Source organism: Ischnura elegans, chromosome 10 (assembly GCF_921293095.1).
Source record: "Ischnura elegans chromosome 10, ioIscEleg1.1, whole genome shotgun sequence".
Classification (NCBI taxonomy): domain Eukaryota; kingdom Metazoa; phylum Arthropoda; class Insecta; order Odonata; family Coenagrionidae; genus Ischnura; species Ischnura elegans.
In genome coordinates, this window is record NC_060255.1 from 7,781,161 (window position 1) to 7,799,177 (window position 18,017).

At 43.4% G+C, this 18,017-nt stretch overlaps 3 protein-coding genes across 3 annotated transcripts; 1 reads left to right on the forward strand and 2 right to left on the reverse strand.

Annotated features, from left to right (window-relative positions):
- Window positions 1-2,724: 2,724 nt before the first annotated feature.
- Window positions 2,725-15,283, reverse strand: LOC124167111. The gene is made up of 3 exons (XM_046544910.1): window positions 15,230-15,283; window positions 3,940-6,006; window positions 2,725-3,195 (listed from the first exon to the last, which is right to left on the reverse strand). The coding sequence occupies exons 2-3, from the start codon at window positions 5,767-5,769 to the stop codon at window positions 2,725-2,727; spliced, it is 2,301 nt and encodes a 766-aa protein (XP_046400866.1). The 5' UTR covers window positions 5,770-6,006; window positions 15,230-15,283.
- LOC124166757 lies at window positions 5,979-15,236 on the reverse strand. Its single transcript, XM_046544430.1, has 2 exons — window positions 14,778-15,236; window positions 5,979-7,592 (listed from the first exon to the last, which is right to left on the reverse strand). Exons 1-2 carry the CDS (start codon window positions 15,118-15,120, stop codon window positions 6,049-6,051), a joined length of 1,887 nt encoding a protein of 628 aa, XP_046400386.1. The 5' UTR covers window positions 15,121-15,236; the 3' UTR covers window positions 5,979-6,048.
- Window positions 15,284-16,646: 1,363 nt separating the features above from the next.
- Window positions 16,647-17,618, forward strand: LOC124167112. Its single transcript, XM_046544911.1, has one exon. It carries the CDS (start codon window positions 16,647-16,649, stop codon window positions 17,616-17,618), a length of 972 nt encoding a protein of 323 aa, XP_046400867.1.
- The last annotated feature ends 399 nt before the right edge of the window (window positions 17,619-18,017 follow it).

Sequence of the window (18,017 nt, forward strand, 5' to 3'; positions counted from 1 at the left end):
CAATTTCTGCCGCAAGAATTCTATCGCTTACCTGGTCTATGCCTACCACGCACTTACCCATCTTCCCGTTTAATACTAAAGCCACCCCTCGTTTACTTTTCTCCCCACCACTACATACTGTATCTGCCACTCTAGTAGTCCCCACTGTCCTTCCACCTAACGTCGGGTAGACCCATGATATCTCTCCTCCCTTTCTAAATTTCCCTTTTTATATTTTCTAGTTTACCCGTCATTGTCCTCACATTCCACGTCCCTGTATTCATCGAATCTTTCTTCTTCTCCATTCTCTTGGTCTTCTTGTTCTCCTCCTTGGATGTTGCCGCTGAAAAAGATTACGATCATGATATGTCTCTGAAAGGATTTTGCATGATTAGGACTGCGGTGTATTATGTAGATGTAATTTTTTTGTGGAAATTGCAAGTAGAAAAGTTTTTGCCTGATGTTCCAAATGTTTTGAGGGAGCATAACTATTGAGGTAGAAACTATCACAAGGATACTATAGATTTAAGGTGTCGTTTTTTTCTGCTTACAATAAGGGACCATAATACATGCGATAGTTTAGCTCCGGAGCTTGACTCGGACAAGCTAAAAATGCGTCGGCATAAATACTAAATAACTCTCTGTAATTTTCAATCTGCATGCCTTTCTCGGCATGTTATAGCTCATGCACGAATCACTTGCTGAGCTAACTTTCCGTTTTTCTTTCACTAACTATTAGTTACAATTGCATGACATGATGTTTGTGACCTTATCAAAACTGATATGACCCTAGTTTCTGGTCTGGCTGCGTGTCGTTTTTCTCTGCGCATGTACTGGGTCCAACGAAGGAGCACATTTCTGAATAGTGGCTGGAATGAGAGCTGAATGCCTGGCTGTAATCACCCCGTGCCACTCACCCTAGTGGAGGCTTGCACGGTACCTATTAGATGTAAATGTAATAATAATAATATGCTTTTATTCGGGGGAGGTTAAGACTATAAAGTCCCCTCTTCCACCTAACCCCTCAATAGCGTCAATGCAAACATATTAAAAAATGGTATATTAACCTTTACAATACAAAAGATATACAATATACACTATTTGTGAAATGTCAAAAAGATAAAAAAAGTGTGTGCAAAAATCTTGTTTAAAATTAGTTTGAAACCCTCTCCTTTGTACCCAGTTGTTTAAAAATCCCCCCTCCCTGGTTTTGGACCCCCCCCTTAACAAAATTCCTGGCTACCCCCTGCTATCGACTGAATTCAAATTTTCCTCACGCACGTTTCCCCCGAATTTTACTTTCTCATCGCATACGGACTTGTGTTTCACCCGAAAATGCTTCAGTTACAGTGAGGTGGATTTAGCACATCCTCGCGATAATTTACGCCACAGTGCACGCACACGGCACTCATTGGTTCTCCTTATCTCAATGGAAATGTTTATACACAAGGAAAGACATTTTTATCGGTGTATCATTAAATGAAATTTCAACTGCGCAATCAGCAACACAATTAAAAGTATTTAAAACGGCATTAACGTCACGTGCGACGAGGTGCTCAACCGCTCAGCATGAGGTAGGAGTGGGCAGCAGAAGATCGTAAAGGAGAGGTGGAGGGGAAGGAGCAGTGGTGTAGCCAGGAATTTCAATTGGGGGGGGATCCAAAACCAGGGGGGAGAATTGTTTAAAAAAGGTTTCTGTTTGTGGGGAAAAAACATAAGGATAAAGGGTGTGGTATCCTTCAGCGAAAAAACCCACCGCAGGAAAACGTCCACACAAGAAGGGGGGCGTGAAAAACCTGCGAAAACCTACTGAGTGAGAGCTAATGTCATGTTACATGTAAAATACAATGTAGTTAATGAGGTACAAAGTATACACAAATTATACAAGTGCAATTAAGACATAAAATATCATATATATACATAAATATTCAGTGATGTACAGTCCCAGTGAAAAGTTGGTGGTCTCCGAATGCAGCGAGTGGAGGGGAAAGTAGTTGTGGTGGGGGAAGTTGAGAGGGGAGGCGAAAAGCGCTTCGGATTAAGTCAAGCATAGGCCTTGAATGAAGTCTCGTCCCAAGGGAAAATGGAAATTTCAACCTACACCCCCCTGCGACGGAAATTCTTCAAAATAGACTCGCCTATGCCCAAAACCGACGTACACGGAGGGGCCACAAAGTTTTCAGCGGACTGTAGATGAATGTGATAAACCTTTCCCTGCTAAATAAGAATTCCCCTCAGCCACAATCGTGTGTGTGGCGGAAATAAACCACATTTTCAGACAGTATAGTTTTAATACAAAATTGAAAGTTCAACACAATTATAACACAATAGGTGAGCCGAAGGACCAGCTCACGTTAAAGTTCAACACAATTATAACACATTAGGTGAGCCCGAAGGACCAGCAGTTGGCAGGCCGTTGCGACGTGTCCAGTGCCCGGCAACCGCAGAGAGAGTACAGCAGGGCAGGTGCGAGGAGTTTCTCCGCCGGTGACGAACGAGAGAGAGAGAGAGAGAGAGCCAAGTCGCTCCGTCGATCCGGCCCGCACGAGACGAGAGGAAGTGGGGGAGGGCGAAGGCAGCGCCGCTCGGGTCGTAACTCAGACAAAACGAGAGCGTTTGGCGCAAAACCGAACATTCCGCCCCCCTTGAACACCTTGTTCAATAAAAAGAGAAAAAAGAAACTCATAATACATAACACAAAAAAATTATAAACCGTTCTTGTAAATGTACGTCAGTCAACAAATGTCAATCGTCAATTGGGAGGGGGAATACTCGGGTGGCAGGACGGGTAAGAGTGCCCTTGGGGGTACGCAGCTGCACCACTCTAACTATTCCATCATCACCTGGTATGGCTTTAGTTATGCGTGCCAAACACCACTGAAGAGGAGGAGTTTTCGGGGAGTGCACCGCAACTAAATCTCCCACCTTAAGATTTTGCCTGCGCCGAGTCCATTTTGACCTCTGCTGAAGAGTGTGGAGGTACTCTTGATGCCATCGGCGCCAGATGCGCTGTGAGAAGGCTTGAACAGTCTGCCATCTGCTGAGCCTATTGGTGGGTAGAGCGGCGAAATCGTCCTCTGGAATGGCTGTCATTGAGGTTCCGATGAGAAAGTGTCCCGGGGTCAGCGCCGATACATCAGCAGGATCCGTGGAAAGAGGTGTAAGAGGACGAGAATTCAGCATGGCTTCTACCTTGGTGACAAGCGTAATAAATTCCTGCAAAGTGAGAAGAGTTTGGCCAATGGAACGAATTAAGAGTGTTTTGGCGCTTTTAATGGCTCTTTCCCATAGCCCTCCTTGGTGGGGCGCGGCAGGGGGAATAAAATGGAAGTTGATGCAGTTTTCAGTAGCGAAATGGGAAATGGCCTCTTGAGTTTCCGGTGATGAATAGAAGTTCTTTATTGTCCTTTTCAACTGCGTGGATGCTCCAACGAAGTTTGTTCCGCAATCGGAGTATAGATCACTACAAAGTCCTCTCCTTGATACAAATCGGGTTAGTGCTGCAATGAAGGCGTCCGATGAGAGATCAGTGACTACTTCTAGATGAACAGCCTTGGTACACATGCAAATAAAAAGGCACAAATAGACCTTTAATGGAACAGTTCTTCTTAGAGCATGGCTCCTAATAGTGAAGGGTCCAGCATAATCCATTCCGGTCTTCTGAAATGGTCTTACTGGATTCACTCGGTACTTCGGCAATTCTCCCATCAACGGTGGTACATTTCTAGGATGGCACCGAAAACAACGAATGCATTTAAAAATCCGAGAGCGGATAACGGATCGTGCAGAGAGTATCCAAAATTGTTCACACAAGATAGACTGCAGGAGTACAGGGCCAGCATGCAAATACTTTATGTGATAATAATCAATTAGTAGATTGACTACATGATGCGACTTAGGTAATAAAATTTGGTGTTTCCCATGATGAGGTAGATCAGCATGTTTAAGCCGACCTCCAACTCTGAGCAAACCTTCAATATCTATGAAGGGGGAAAGGCGTTGCATTCTCTTCGTACAGGGTTGTTCCTTTTGAAGCAGTAACAATTCTTCTTTAAAACTTGTTTTCTGAATAAGTTTACAAATTACATGAGTGGCCTTTTGGAGTTCTTGAGAAGAAAGCATACCATATTTACTACCCGAACGGTGACAATTATGAGCAAAACGTCTTATGAATGCTACTACGCGTTGAAGTGTGGACCACTTTGAAAACTTGAATAGTAGATCCCATTCAGGAATTACTGTTGAGGAGCAAACGTTGAATATTGGTTGTTTCACTTCTGGTAGATCCTCGTCCAAAGGAGCGAATGGAGAACACGGCCAGTCTTCTGGCGGGAGAGAGAGCCAGCGAGGGCCAGACCACCACAAGGAATTCTTCGCGAAGAGAGGAGTGGGTAATCCACGAGAGGCACAATCAGCGGGGTTGTGTTGCGACGATACATGAAACCAACGTTCAGGAGGTACCCATTCTTGAATCTGGGCTACTCGATTTGCTACAAACACCTTAAGGCGATAGGGAGGGGTGCGGATCCATGAGAGAGCAATGGTTGAATCACACCAGGCAGTGACAGATTCCATTTTACAGTAATTGGACACCAAGTTTGAACTATAATGAATGAGTTTAGCCAGTAAATGCGCCCCACAAAGTTCCAATCGGGGTAAAGAGATACGTTTGAGAGGTGCGACACGGGATTTAGCCATGAGCAATGCTATCTTGGTGTTGTTGTCAGCAGAAGCACATCTTAAATAAATGACTGCGGCATATCCCAACTCAGATGCGTCGCAAAAACCAAGCAGTTGGACACTGCTTGTTCTTTCGATAAATAAAGATCGAGGTAGCGTAATTTCCTTTACTCTAGCAAGATTCTTCAAAATTTCTTCCCACCGGAAGGCAACATTAGAAGACAATGGATCATCCCATTGAAGACCAAGGGTCCATAAGTATTGTATGAATGACTTAGCTAAAAATACCACGGGAGCCAACCAACCGCAGGGGTCATATATTCTTGCGATAGCGGAGAGTACTGAGCGTTTAGTATGAGGTACATTGGATATTTTCACAGCATAAGAAAACTCATCGGATGTGGAATTCCATTGCAGACCCAATATATTATAAATAGGTTGCTCCGAATATTGGAAAGAGAGAGGAATTTCTCTATCATCTTCTGAGATGTGGGATATCAAAATATCAGAATTACTGCACCATTTTCTCAACTGGAAGCCACCTAATGAGAGGAGTTTTGTTAAATCATGTTGAAGTGTGAGGGCTTCTTGCACATTATCTGCACCAGCAATGATATCGTCAACAAACGTTTGAGACTTTAGGACACGAGCAGCTTGCGGAAACTGAGCACCTTCATCTTCAGCCAGTTGATGAAGAGTGCGGATGGCTAGAAACGGTGCGCTCGTCACTCCATAAGTGACTGTTGTCAATTTGAAAACTTTGAGAAGATCCGTAGGGGTTTCACGCCAATATATCAACTGGAAGTGCTGGTCATCAGGATGAATTTTAATTTGACGATACATCTGACGAATGTCACATGCAAATACAACTGAATGGCACCGAAATCGCAGAATAACTTCACAAAGATCATTTTGTAATTTGGGTCCTGACAATAAAATGTCATTAAGTGAGACATTCGTTGAGGTCTTTGAACTAGCATCAAATACAACCCGCAGGCTTGAATTTGGATCTTGATTTTTAAAAACTCCATGGTGCGGCAAAAAATAATGCTTAACTCTAGGGAAATTATCACAAGGTGTCATGTGACCTAGGGTGAGGTACTCCGACATAAACTTAATATACTTCTCTCTCAGGAGAGGTTGCGCTGACAGTCTTCTTTCCAGACCAAAAAATCTTCTTTTGGCACACAGCGCTGAGTCTCCAAGAGGAGGGTGAAGGTCCTTGAACGGCAGCCGAGTGATGTAACGACCAGTTTCATCTCTGGAATGCGTTGATTGGAAATGCTCTTCACATTGTCGGTCTTGAGGAGTAAGCGAAAAATGAGGTACTTCCTCAAGTTTCCAAAACTGTTGAATAGAAGTATTGAGATTAGCATCATGGGTTGAAATTTAAGCGACGGAAGGCTTGTGATTAATTTCAGACACTGGAGTAATTGGAGTTGAGCCCATTAAAACAAATCCGAAAATAGTACCAAGGGCCAGTGGATAATTTTCTCCAAGGAAACAGCGAATTCCCGTAAATACATGAGGGAAGAGGTCAGCTCCAATTAAAACATCAACAGGAGAGGGCACATCAAAGGTTGGGTCAGCCAAGACAAATGATTTCATCTTCTCTTTCACTTCAGGCGAAATAGTTGCGAGAGGCAAATTGGAAGTGATATTTTGTAAAATCATCATAGGATGTGAGTAAGCGAGCACTTTTCCACCGACAGATGATAAACTAAGAAAAGTTAATCCATTACATTTGACATGAGATTGTGATAGTCCATTAATCTCATTATTTACTCGTCGGCGTGTAACGTTCAAAACTTGAGCACAGCGTTCCGAGATGATACTGCATTGAGATGCTGAGTCTAAAATTCCTCTAACTACATGAGAGAAGCCACTTGGTGTAGTTAAACGAATCAAAGTTGTTGCCAATAAAATTGACGTATTAGGTTTTGACGACGATAGTCCCACAAAGTGTTTTTCTGTAGTTAATTCCGGTTGTGATTTACCAGAAATTGATAGTGAGGGCAATTGCGCATTAGCTGCAGCGGTACCCGGGCGATTATTCAGCGATGAAGAGGAGTTCACGTTGAGGTGCAGAAGCGAATGATGCCTCTTAGCGCAACGGTTACATCTCCGAGATGAGTTGCATGACTTGACAGTGTGAGATGTTCCGAGACAATTATAACACCATTTCTTCTCCCCCACTATCACTTTCCTTTCTTGCGGCGATTTATCTTTAAAAGCAGAGCACGAATAAATGGCATGACTTGGGTCTCGACAGAATGCACAGAAGTTCCCCGTGGTAGTGGTAATCAGAGCCGTTTTATTAATTCTGATCTGAGGACCCTTTACTGTTCTCCTTCCATCAATTATTGCGTCTTCAAAATGGACGCATTCGGCTTCCAAAAAATTAATCAAGTCAGAGACGGCCGGAAGTTCATGATTGACGCCTCGCGTATCTTCAAAACGCTTCCGAGTTTCGAAGTCCAATTTTCTTATGAGAATGGAAAGGAGCAAAATGTTTTCTTGAGTAATATCGTATTGGAACGCAGACAATGCTTGCGTATTTTCAAAGTACGTTGATAAAAAAGAACGAATGCTCGAAAGTGAGCCGTTCATTACCGGAGGCATGTCCAGAATCTTGCTTACATGAAGAGACACTAATTTCCGCACGTTGTGATAACGCTGATGCAACAAATCCCAAGCAATCTTATAATTTTCTCCGGTAATGGGCAATCCGGAAACTAATTGCAGAGCTTCACCGCGAAGAGAACTTAGCAAGTACTGGAACTTTTCTACTGAGGATAACACTTGATTCTTATGGATTGTTACGTCAAACGCGTTGTAGTAGTGCATCCATTTAATGGGTTCGCCCGAAAATTGCGGCAGCTCAAGCTTTGGCAATCGAACAGAGGATCGCGGGAGCGGATTTTCACCAAGAGTTTGTAACGTTCACCCTGAAAACTCCACTGGGCTTGCCTTAACCGGCCGGTTCCACGGTGACTCACTCTCCCATTTCCCCCGTATTCCCTTCGCTGGGCGTGCGGAGTCATGGTTCAGGCAACCACCCCTCCCCTTCCCAAATAATCCTTCCCCTACCCACACACCCACCTCCCACCAAAACCCCCTCCCCTCCTGGATAGGTCGGTGGGCTGGCCGGGAGAGCCCAGGTAACGAGGCGTCAGCCAGGAGGCGAGTCTGGGGAGAGAGGCGAGCGAATATGCGTATGTGAGGACGGGGAAACGGAGGACAGACAGAGAGAGAGTAGACAGGAGTCCGGTCGACAGTGGTCGACTCAGAGAGTGTCCAGCCTATGCATAGAGAAAGCGCCCGAAGGATATTAAGCCGTATCTCCCGACGCTCTTCGGTAAGTGGATCAGCCTCATTTCTGCATGTGCACAGCATTGAGTGCAATTAACTGGTTTCTGGCCGGTTGCTGAGACATGGGTCGATCCTATCTCTTGTTCTCTCCAGGGCAAGTACTCTGGGGCTGTGGACACCACTCAGGTGATTTCCTGGATATACGTAGCTGAGATTCGGCTGCCTTTTGGCAGATATGAGCCGAGATCCAGCATTCTCCTGTCTCAGAGATCCGGCTGCCTTTTGGCAGATATGAGCCGAGATCCAGCATTCTCCTGTCTCGAATCTTCAAATTTGGTACCAGAAGAAAAGACAATATTCTCATGGTATCTTGTATGTATGTCGCACTGTAATTTATTGGTATTTGTTTAAAAGGAAATCTTTATGTTTGTTAAATTCTGCAATAAATTAATTGCCATGTTAAGTGTGACAATTGTGTGAAGCCTCCCTTCAGTGCTGTCCATAGGAAGGCAACTCTGGTTGCCTGGCGCCCATAAAATTGAAATTCCTATGAGGTCAGCCCACGACTCAAGAGATCGGAGCCTGCCGAGAGATGCCGGGTATTAGCTATGGTAGGCGGTCCCATCGGATCATAGGCCGAGGGAAGGCGAGACAAAATGGCGCCCAACGTGGGGCGGCAACGTCGACTTGCTTGACGGCAGTTTGAACTTTGATTCATTTTACTGGAGAGGCAAACTTAGTTTAAAGCATTTATTAGTGCCTTACAAGATCAAGGATTGTTTAATTGACTCATTATTACGTGTCTTATAATTTGTGTTGAACTGTTTAAGTGAAAATTGTGAAGTGCCTGCTCTTGATTTGTGCTTAGAGGCTTGAATAAAGTTGTGATTTCAAGTTGTAGACACTTAAGATTTAATTTCAATTTTTCTGAGTTGATACAATCACTTATTGATTATTATGTAGTGTATGTCAATGTATAGGTTAAGAAATATCTTGTGGAATTGATTCTAAAATTTGTTTAAATTTTCTTTCAAGTAACAGGGTATAAAATTAAGCCAGAAAGGCAGAGGTATTCAGTGGATGGACCAGACTGGAGAGTGCTCGATCTTCGCCTTGAACGATTTGGACTTCCGGGGAAAGAAAGGAAATTTTTCCAGCCGGAGGAGAGCACTCGAGATTGGTGAGACCCTATGTTTTCTGTGATTGGCCAGAATGGAGGTTAACCGTTTAACTAAGGATGAGCTGATCTACGAAGTCGGAGTGCGCGGGGGCTCAGCTGGTACAGATGAAGGAATAGATGTTTTAAGAGGGGCTCTCAGAGAATTATTGCGTAGTGACCAACCTATGGGTGGCTTTAAGGAGGAAGAAAGCGTTGAAATAGAGTCAGAACTTTTAGTAATTGAATCGAAACTCACTTTAGTACAATTGGCCATCCAGGATATTAAGAAGGGTGGGAAGGAAACCTCGCCCAGGAGAATTAAAACTCTGTTGTATCACTTAAATAACAGGATTAGTTATATCTTTCCCAGGTGTCAAGGGGGAGACAGAAAAAAGGGTAAAGAGATTTATCGCAGTTTAAAACAATTGAGTACATTGTTTAGTAACTTAGGAGAAGGAGTAGAGTACCAAGGTCCAGATATATGTTCCATGTCCTCTTCTTCAGGACCAGAAGTAGAAAGACAAAGCTTACAGGGTCATAGGAGACCTGAAGTTAATATTGCAACAGATCAGTATGAAAATTGTCAGGATGTTAATACATTTCATAGAGAGACTCGTGGGAATATGAGAACAGACCGGAATTATGAAGGTAGACCACAATTACATAAGTGGAACATTACATTTAGTGGTAGTCCCTCAGAAAGTGTAAATGCATTTATTGTCAGGATTGAGGAACTTGCAATAGCCCGTGGAGTGTCAGAAGCTGGATTGCTTCTTGGGGCAGTGGAATTATTTGAGGGGCAAGCTCTACTTTGGTTTCGGTCGGTGAGGAATGATATCTCTAGTTGGGAGGAACTCAAGGTTATGCTTCGCTCAGAGTTTCTTCCTTTGGACTTTGAGGAGAATTTACTCCAAGAAATTAGAAACAGGAAGCAAGGGATGACTGAGTCAGTGGGGACATTCATAGCCTGTATGTTAGGACTATATGATAGACTAAGTAAAGAAGTCGGAGAGGAAGAAAAGTTAAGTCAGATTAAAAGAAATTTAGCTCCCTATTATCTGGAAAAGTTAGCTTTGCAACCAGTGTTGTCAATTAAGCAATTGAAATCGATTGGCAAGGAACTAGATTTGAATAAATTCCGTATTGAACAATATGAGGCATCAAAAATGAACAAGGTTAGATCTTTAGAACCCGACTTGGCCTTTAATAAAACTTTCCAATTTAGGGCATCTCAAAAACCATTGGTGCAGTCTATAGGGATAAAAAGAGAGGGTATTAAATGTTGGAATTGTGACCAAAATGGGCATAGATTCTCAGAATGCAAATTATCCTCTAAAATATTTTGTCATCGCTGTGGGTACAAAAATGAAATAACCAGAAATTGTCCAAATTGTAGAAGGGGTAATAGAACTGATAGAACTTATAAGCCACAGAGACAGGAAAACTAAGGAGAGAGTCCGACAAGGGGCACTCGTACTCTCTAAATTATTTAGTTCCCCCCTATGTGAATCTAGACTTGGTGAAGTTAGAAATGGAAAGAGATAGTAGGATTTATCTGCCAATTTCAGTTTATGGTCTGAAATTTTATGGATTGTTAGACTCAGGAGCCACTCATTCAGTTATTGGTAAATCAGGTTGGAAATCTTTGTCCAAACTTAAGCTGTCTCTTGAAAAACCCACATACTCTAGTATTCAAGTTGCAAATGGGAATAAATGTCAGGTAAAAGGAATAGTGAGCTTACCTGTGGAAGTAGAGGATATTACCAGAATATGCGAGTTTTTAGTGGTACCAGATATCACTTATGATTTCATTCTTGGTGTTGATTTTTGGTGGATTATGGGCTTACAACCAAATTTATTAAAGGGTACTTGTAAACTGGAAACACCAATCAGTGTTAATTCTGTGGAGTCAGTAATCTCTAAGCGCAAGCTAAATGAAAATCAAAAGAGTCAATTAGAGAAATTGATGAGAGATTATCGAGAAACTATAGGTAGAAGGGGGATAGGTTGTACCAATTTAGTGGAACATGTAATTGATACAGGTGATTCGCCTCCAATTAAACGGCGTTATTACTCATACTCTCCCAAATTATTGGAAATATTGCATAAGGGCATAGAAGAATTATTAGACCAAGACATAGTAGAAGTTTCAAATAGTGCATGGGCATCTCCTGTGCTATTGATTAAGAAACCAGATGACTCCTATAGATGGGTTGTAGACCTAAGAGAGGTGAACAAAGTATCTAAACCAGATGCTTACCCTCTGCCAAAGGTAGAGGATATTCTTGTTCAGTTGCGAAACACTAGGTACTTGAGTTCATTGGATATAAAGTCCGCATTTTTTCAAATTCCCTTAGAAAAGAAAAGTCGAGAAAAGACTGCATTTGTAATTCCAGGGAAAGGCCTTTTTCAATTTAAAAGAATGCCTCAAGGTTTGAATACAAGTCCTGCTACTTGGCAACGTCTCATAGACAAGGTCATAGGGGAAGATTTAAAACCCTTTGTGTTTTGTTACTTAGATGATATAATAGTAGTGTCCAATTCATTTGAACACCATTTAGAACTTCTCTATAAGATACTCGATCGTTTAGATAAAGCTAACTTGACACTGAATTTAAATAAGTGTTGTTTTTGTAGAAATGAGTTAAAATATTTAGGTTACTTGGTAAACGAAAAGGGACTTCAAGTAGATCCAGATAAAGTTAAGGCAATAGCTGGATTTCTTCGCCCAACCAATGTCACTGAGCTTAAGAGGTTTATAGGGCTCGCTTCTTGGTATCGAAAATTTATTCAGAATTTCTCTAGCATCATGCAGCCTTTGAATGCTTTAACTTCCAAAAAGAATAAGTATGATTGGACAGAGGAATGTGAGCATTCTTTTAAAGTTATTAAGGAGAAATTAATATCTGCTCCTATTTTAACATGTCCTGATTTTTCAAAAGAATTTGAATTACATTGTGATGCTAGCAATCAAGGTCTAGGAGCAGTCTTGTACCAAGAAGATAAGGTGATAACTTTTATTAGTAGGGGCACCTCTAAGGCAGAAAAGAAATATTGTACTACTGAACTTGAATGCTTAGCTGTATTGTGGGCTATTGAAAAGCTGAGAGGATATCTTGAGGGCTATGAGTTCACTGTGGTAACAGACCATGCTAGTTTAGTTTGGTTAAATAATTTAAAAGACCCCAGAGGGAGATTGGGTCGTTGGGCTGTCAGAATGCAGCAATACAGATTTAAGATTGTGCATAGAAAAGGGAAGGAACATACTGTTCCAGACGCTTTATCTAGAAACCCATTACCGAATGATGGGATAAGTTTAAACTTAATTACAGTCATGGGAGAGAGCCAAGATATTTGGTATGAGAGTCTGAGAAAAGGAATAATAGATAAACCTGAGTCATATCCAAAATTTAAGGTCCAAGATTATCAGATCTATAAATATATTGATCCAGGTTGGAACCAATCTCATCAGTGGGTTAGAATCATCCCTAAGGATTTGCGGAAAGAAGTAATGATAGAATGCCATGATGATCCGGCAGCAGGGCATTATGGGTGTCTGAAAACAGTTAGTAGATTAAGAAAATTATATTATTGGCCTAAGATGAAGGCAGATGTTGACAAATATATTAAAAGTTGTGATATTTGTAATCAATACAAGGCTACTCAGAATGCACCATTGGGATTCATGGGAGATCAAAGACTTGTTACAAAACCTTTTCAGATAGTATCATCTGACATTATCGGGCCTTTGCCTAAGTCAATTAATGGATTCATGTATTTAGTAGTGACCTGTTGTATGTTTTCAAAATATGTGATAATGAAACCGATGAGAAAGGCAACCACCGACAATGTTAGAAACCATTTAGAGGATGATGTGTTCTTGAAATTTGGGGCTCCCCATACTTTACTTTGTGACAATGGTGTGCAATATAAGAGTAATAAGGTTAAAGATTTATGTGAGAAGTATGGTGTAAAAATTATGTATAATTTTTATTACCATCCCCAGAGCAATCCCACAGAACGAGTAAATAGGGTAATAAAAACCATGATAGCTGCATATGTTGGCAACAATCATCGCCATTGGGATAAAAATTTATCTAAAATTAATTATGCCATAAATTCTGCCGATCATGAGGTGACAGGATGTAGTCCTCATAAACTAGTATTTGGGGAAGAGATTTTCTTAAATGGGACATTAAGGAAAATACAAATTAATGGAAGAGAGATTCCAGATTTTCAAAATCGTAGAAAACATTTAGAACACCTAGAGAAGGTCAAGGAAATAAGGAAGGAAGTTGTTGAGCGATTACAGAAAGCTTATAAAAAGAATTCCCATTACTATAACCTGCGGAGGAGAGATGTGAATATAGAGCCCGGACAGAAAGTTTTAAGGAGAAACTTTGTACAATCCAATGCTGCTAATTACTTTTCTTCCAAATTAGCACCAAAATATTTAGGTCCTTATCTAGTCCACTCTAAAGTAGGAAATAAGGCTTACCTTCTCCAGGATGAACAGGGACTAACAGATGGTCCCTGGCATATAAAAGACTTAAAGCTGGTGTAATACAAAAATTTTTCCAGGGAAAAATTTTTTATTTAGGAAGGGGGGGGAAGTGTAACGTTCACCCTGAAAACTCCACTGGGCTTGCCTTAACCGGCCGGTTCCACGGTGACTCACTCTCCCATTTCCCCCGTATTCCCTTCGCTGGGCGTGCGGAGTCATGGTTCAGGCAACCACCCCTCCCCTTCCCAAATAATCCTTCCCCTACCCACACACCCACCTCCCACCAAAACCCCCTCCCCTCCTGGATAGGTCGGTGGGCTGGCCGGGAGAGCCCAGGTAACGAGGCGTCAGCCAGGAGGCGAGTCTGGGGAGAGAGGCGAGCGAATATGCGTATGTGAGGACGGGGAAACGGAGGACAGACAGAGAGAGAGTAGACAGGAGTCCGGTCGACAGTGGTCGACTCAGAGAGTGTCCAGCCTATGCATAGAGAAAGCGCCCGAAGGATATTAAGCCGTATCTCCCGACGCTCTTCGGTAAGTGGATCAGCCTCATTTCTGCATGTGCACAGCATTGAGTGCAATTAACTGGTTTCTGGCCGGTTGCTGAGACATGGGTCGATCCTATCTCTTGTTCTCTCCAGGGCAAGTACTCTGGGGCTGTGGACACCACTCAGGTGATTTCCTGGATATACGTAGCTGAGATTCGGCTGCCTTTTGGCAGATATGAGCCGAGATCCAGCATTCTCCTGTCTCAGAGATCCGGCTGCCTTTTGGCAGATATGAGCCGAGATCCAGCATTCTCCTGTCTCGAATCTTCAAATTTGGTACCAGAAGAAAAGACAATATTCTCATGGTATCTTGTATGTATGTCGCACTGTAATTTATTGGTATTTGTTTAAAAGGAAATCTTTATGTTTGTTAAATTCTGCAATAAATTAATTGCCATGTTAAGTGTGACAATTGTGTGAAGCCTCCCTTCAGTGCTGTCCATAGGAAGGCAACTCTGGTTGCCTGGCGCCCATAAAATTGAAATTCCTATGAGGTCAGCCCACGACTCAAGAGATCGGAGCCTGCCGAGAGCTGCCGGGTATTAGCTATGGTAGGCGGTCCCATCGGATCATAGGCCGAGGGAAGGCGAGACAAGTTCCGGCGAGGTAGTCTGGTTTAACGTTTGCCATCGGCAGCAATGCAGAAATAATGCAATTTGCGTCGACACAGAGATCTAACATTTCTTCGCGTAATTTCACCAAAAGTTCGTCATCTTGTAGCCCCGAGGGAGTCTCTGTATCGGTGAAACGATTCACTAAATCATTGAATTCACTTATCGTATTATCAATCTCATTTTTCCAGCAAGTCAAACGCCTAATTTGGATGTCTGAAAGAGGGGACTCTTTCGATGAGGCTTCCGTTGAGAGCACGGAACCATGAACCTTTTCAAGCCTCTTCTTCAAGAGATTTGACTTTCGAGTAAAAGTTGCAAAATTCATTTTTAAGAGTATTCACACACACTAAGAAGATACAAAAAATATCCATACCATTTTCCCGTGGGCAGCCGCGAGGTAGAAAATAGGAGAGGAGAGGAGTAGGATAACGTACGCTCGTCAGTGTGCTCGTCAAATCCAACGATGAGTCAGGAGCACGTGTCGTCACCCGTCAGCGGAGTACAACTTGATTGTAGATGCAGCGAAACAAAAAACTTAAAAAATGAGCAGAAAAGAGCAACATTTAGCGATGATACTACTTGACTGTATCTTACAAGCACTGGGTACAATAAACTCATGCACTGATTGCGAATACAATGAATCCGGCCCGAAGGACCAAAATAAATGTGGCGGAAATAAACCACATTTTCAGACAGTATAGTTTTAATACAAAATTGAAAGTTCAACACAATTATAACACAATAGGTGAGCCGAAGGACCAGCTCACGTTAAAGTTCAACACAATTATAACACAATAGGTGAGCCCGAAGGACCAGCAGTTGGCAGGCCGTTGCGACGTGTCCAGTGCCCGGCAACCGCAGAGAGAGTACAGCAGGGCAGGTGCGAGGAGTTTCTCCGCCGGTGACGAACGAGAGAGAGAGAGAGAGAGAGCCAAGTCGCTCCGTCGATCCGGCCCGCACGAGACGAGAGGAAGTGGGGGAGGGCGAAGGCAGCGCCGCTCGGGTCGTAACTCAGACAAAACGAGAGCGTTTGGCGCAAAACCGAACAGTGTGCAATAAACATTTGATATATATTCATCATAATTGATTGAGGATATTTTTTAAAAAATCTTCCTAAGCGCCTGAGTAGATTCCCAATGATCCATTTGAAGGCACGGTGGCTCGACACTCTAAGCGAGATAAGGAAAACTTTTATTAAGTACCTGGAGCGCTGATTTTCAAACTAGCAACTAAGAAAGTTGGATATAAGGAGCATATTGATAAAAAAATGATTTCCCCAACTTTGCGCACACTACTAAGATATGAGTAGCAGAAGGAAGAAACAATAGATAATTCAGATTCGAACAAGGATCTTCCAAAAAAATCCGGTCCTCAATTCAAGCTATGATTCAATAAGAAGTCTCGTTATAGTAGGTACCTATCTCGGAAAAATCTAGGTATAAGCTCATGGTACATACACGATTGAATCTTCATGATAGGAGGAAGTAGGACACAGGTAATTCTTCGTTAAATTTTCGCGGGTGCTCGTCATGTTGAATTTGTGGCGCATCGTCCGCCACAATGTAGAGTTGGACCAGTGGATAAGTATCCGCCTACTAATCGGACGGCGCGCGTTCGAGTCCTGGCGCCGGCCGGTATTTTTTCCTATATCTTTTCAGGAATTCTAGAATGTTCGAGGAAGATCCGGCGCGGCGTTCCAGAATATTCGCCGCATGTATATAAGCTAGCCATCTGGGCTACCCAAGTTCAGTTCTGTATTGTCAAGTCACAATAAACGCCTCTCAGCAGATAACCGAAGTGTGTTATTTAGCGTAGCCATCGCTACAGTGGTGACCCCGACAACACGCGACCATGGCAGACGCAGATCAACTCGCCAAACTGCAGGCTCAAATCGCGGGACTCCAGCAGCAACTCGCCGCACACCAAACAAATCACAGCCAACAGCTAGCGCTCCTTCAAGAACAGCACCAGCAGGCTCTGCAGCAACAACAGCAGCAAACAACGCTGTCATCGCAGCAAGCCTCACCGTCTCCATCATCCTACGGCGTCGACACTGCTGCCGTCTACCGCGTCACTCCGAAACTGCCTCCTTTCTGGCCAGCACAGCCTGAAATATGGTTCGCCCAAGTCGAAGCACAATTTTCTTTGGCTAACATCACCTCGGACAAGACTAAATACGATTACGTCGTGGGAAACCTAGACCATCGTTTTGCCAGTGAAATAAGCGATCTTATCGTGAATCCTCCGGCCGAGAATCGTTACCTAACGCTGAAAAACCTATTGATACAGCGCGTCTCTCCCTCCGAGGATCAACGGGTGCGGCAACTCCTCACAGCAGAAGAGCTCGGTGATACCAAGCCTTCGCAACTATTACGACGCATGCGGTCTCTCATCAGCACCACCCTTGTGGAGGATTCTTTCCTCCGCACATTATGGTTGCAACGTCTTCCGGCCAACGCTCAAGCCATCCTGCAAACGCAAGTTACTTCAATGCCTCTTGATGAACTTGCAAATATGGCCGACCGCATCGTCGCCGTGGCTCCGCCTCCAACTGCACTCGCCATCCATGCAGTACGCCATACCAACGATGTTTCGTCATTGGCCCAACGGGTTGAGAAACTCTCAAAGCAGCTCGAAGATATACAAGCTCATCTGAAAAAACCTCCGTACTCACGGACTTGGAGCAGATCTCTACCCGCGCCGCGCCCCGCTCAGCCTGAGATGTGTTACTACCATCGCAAATTTGGAGCCGAAGCCAGACGTTGCATCCAGCCATGCACCGCAAATGCAGTGAATCCGGTAAACTCCAACAGCGACTCGTAACGGCGGCTATGAGTCGTTCTATCACAGGCTGCCGCCTCTTCGTCACCGACCGCCTCTCCCAGCGGCGTTTCCTCGTAGACACAGGATCGGATCTCTCAATCTACCCTGTAAAATTATGCACCGAACAACGAACCTGCACTGACTACGAGCTCTCCGCAGCCAATGACAGTAGGATCCGTACTTATGGTACTTTACTTCTACGCCTTCAGTTCGGCCTCCCGCGTGACTTCCTTTGGAGATTCATCGTTGCCGACGTTACCGAGCCAATCATCGGAGCAGATTTCTTAACCCACTTTCAACTCATTCCTAACATGGCCACTGCTCAGCTCATCGACGCAATCACTGGCCATTCTACATCGGGTCATCGAGGTCGAACTTACCAGGACAGCGTGCGCGCTC

Coding starts and splice junctions, on each gene's coding strand:
- LOC124167111 (XM_046544910.1), bottom strand. CDS start 5,769: ATGTCGGAGTACCTCACCCTAGGTCACATGACACCTTGTGATAATTTC. Junction 3,196..3,939: donor ATATTGAAGGTTTGCTCAGA/GTTGGAGGTCGG, acceptor CTCACTTTGCAG/GAATTTATTACGCTTGTCAC.
- LOC124166757 (XM_046544430.1), bottom strand. CDS start 15,120: ATGAATTTTGCAACTTTTACTCGAAAGTCAAATCTCTTGAAGAAGAGG. Junction 7,593..14,777: donor ACCAGACTACCTCGCCGGAA/CTTGTCTCGCCT, acceptor GAACGTTACAAA/CTCTTGGTGAAAATCCGCTC.
- LOC124167112 (XM_046544911.1), top strand. CDS start 16,647: ATGGCAGACGCAGATCAACTCGCCAAACTGCAGGCTCAAATCGCGGGA.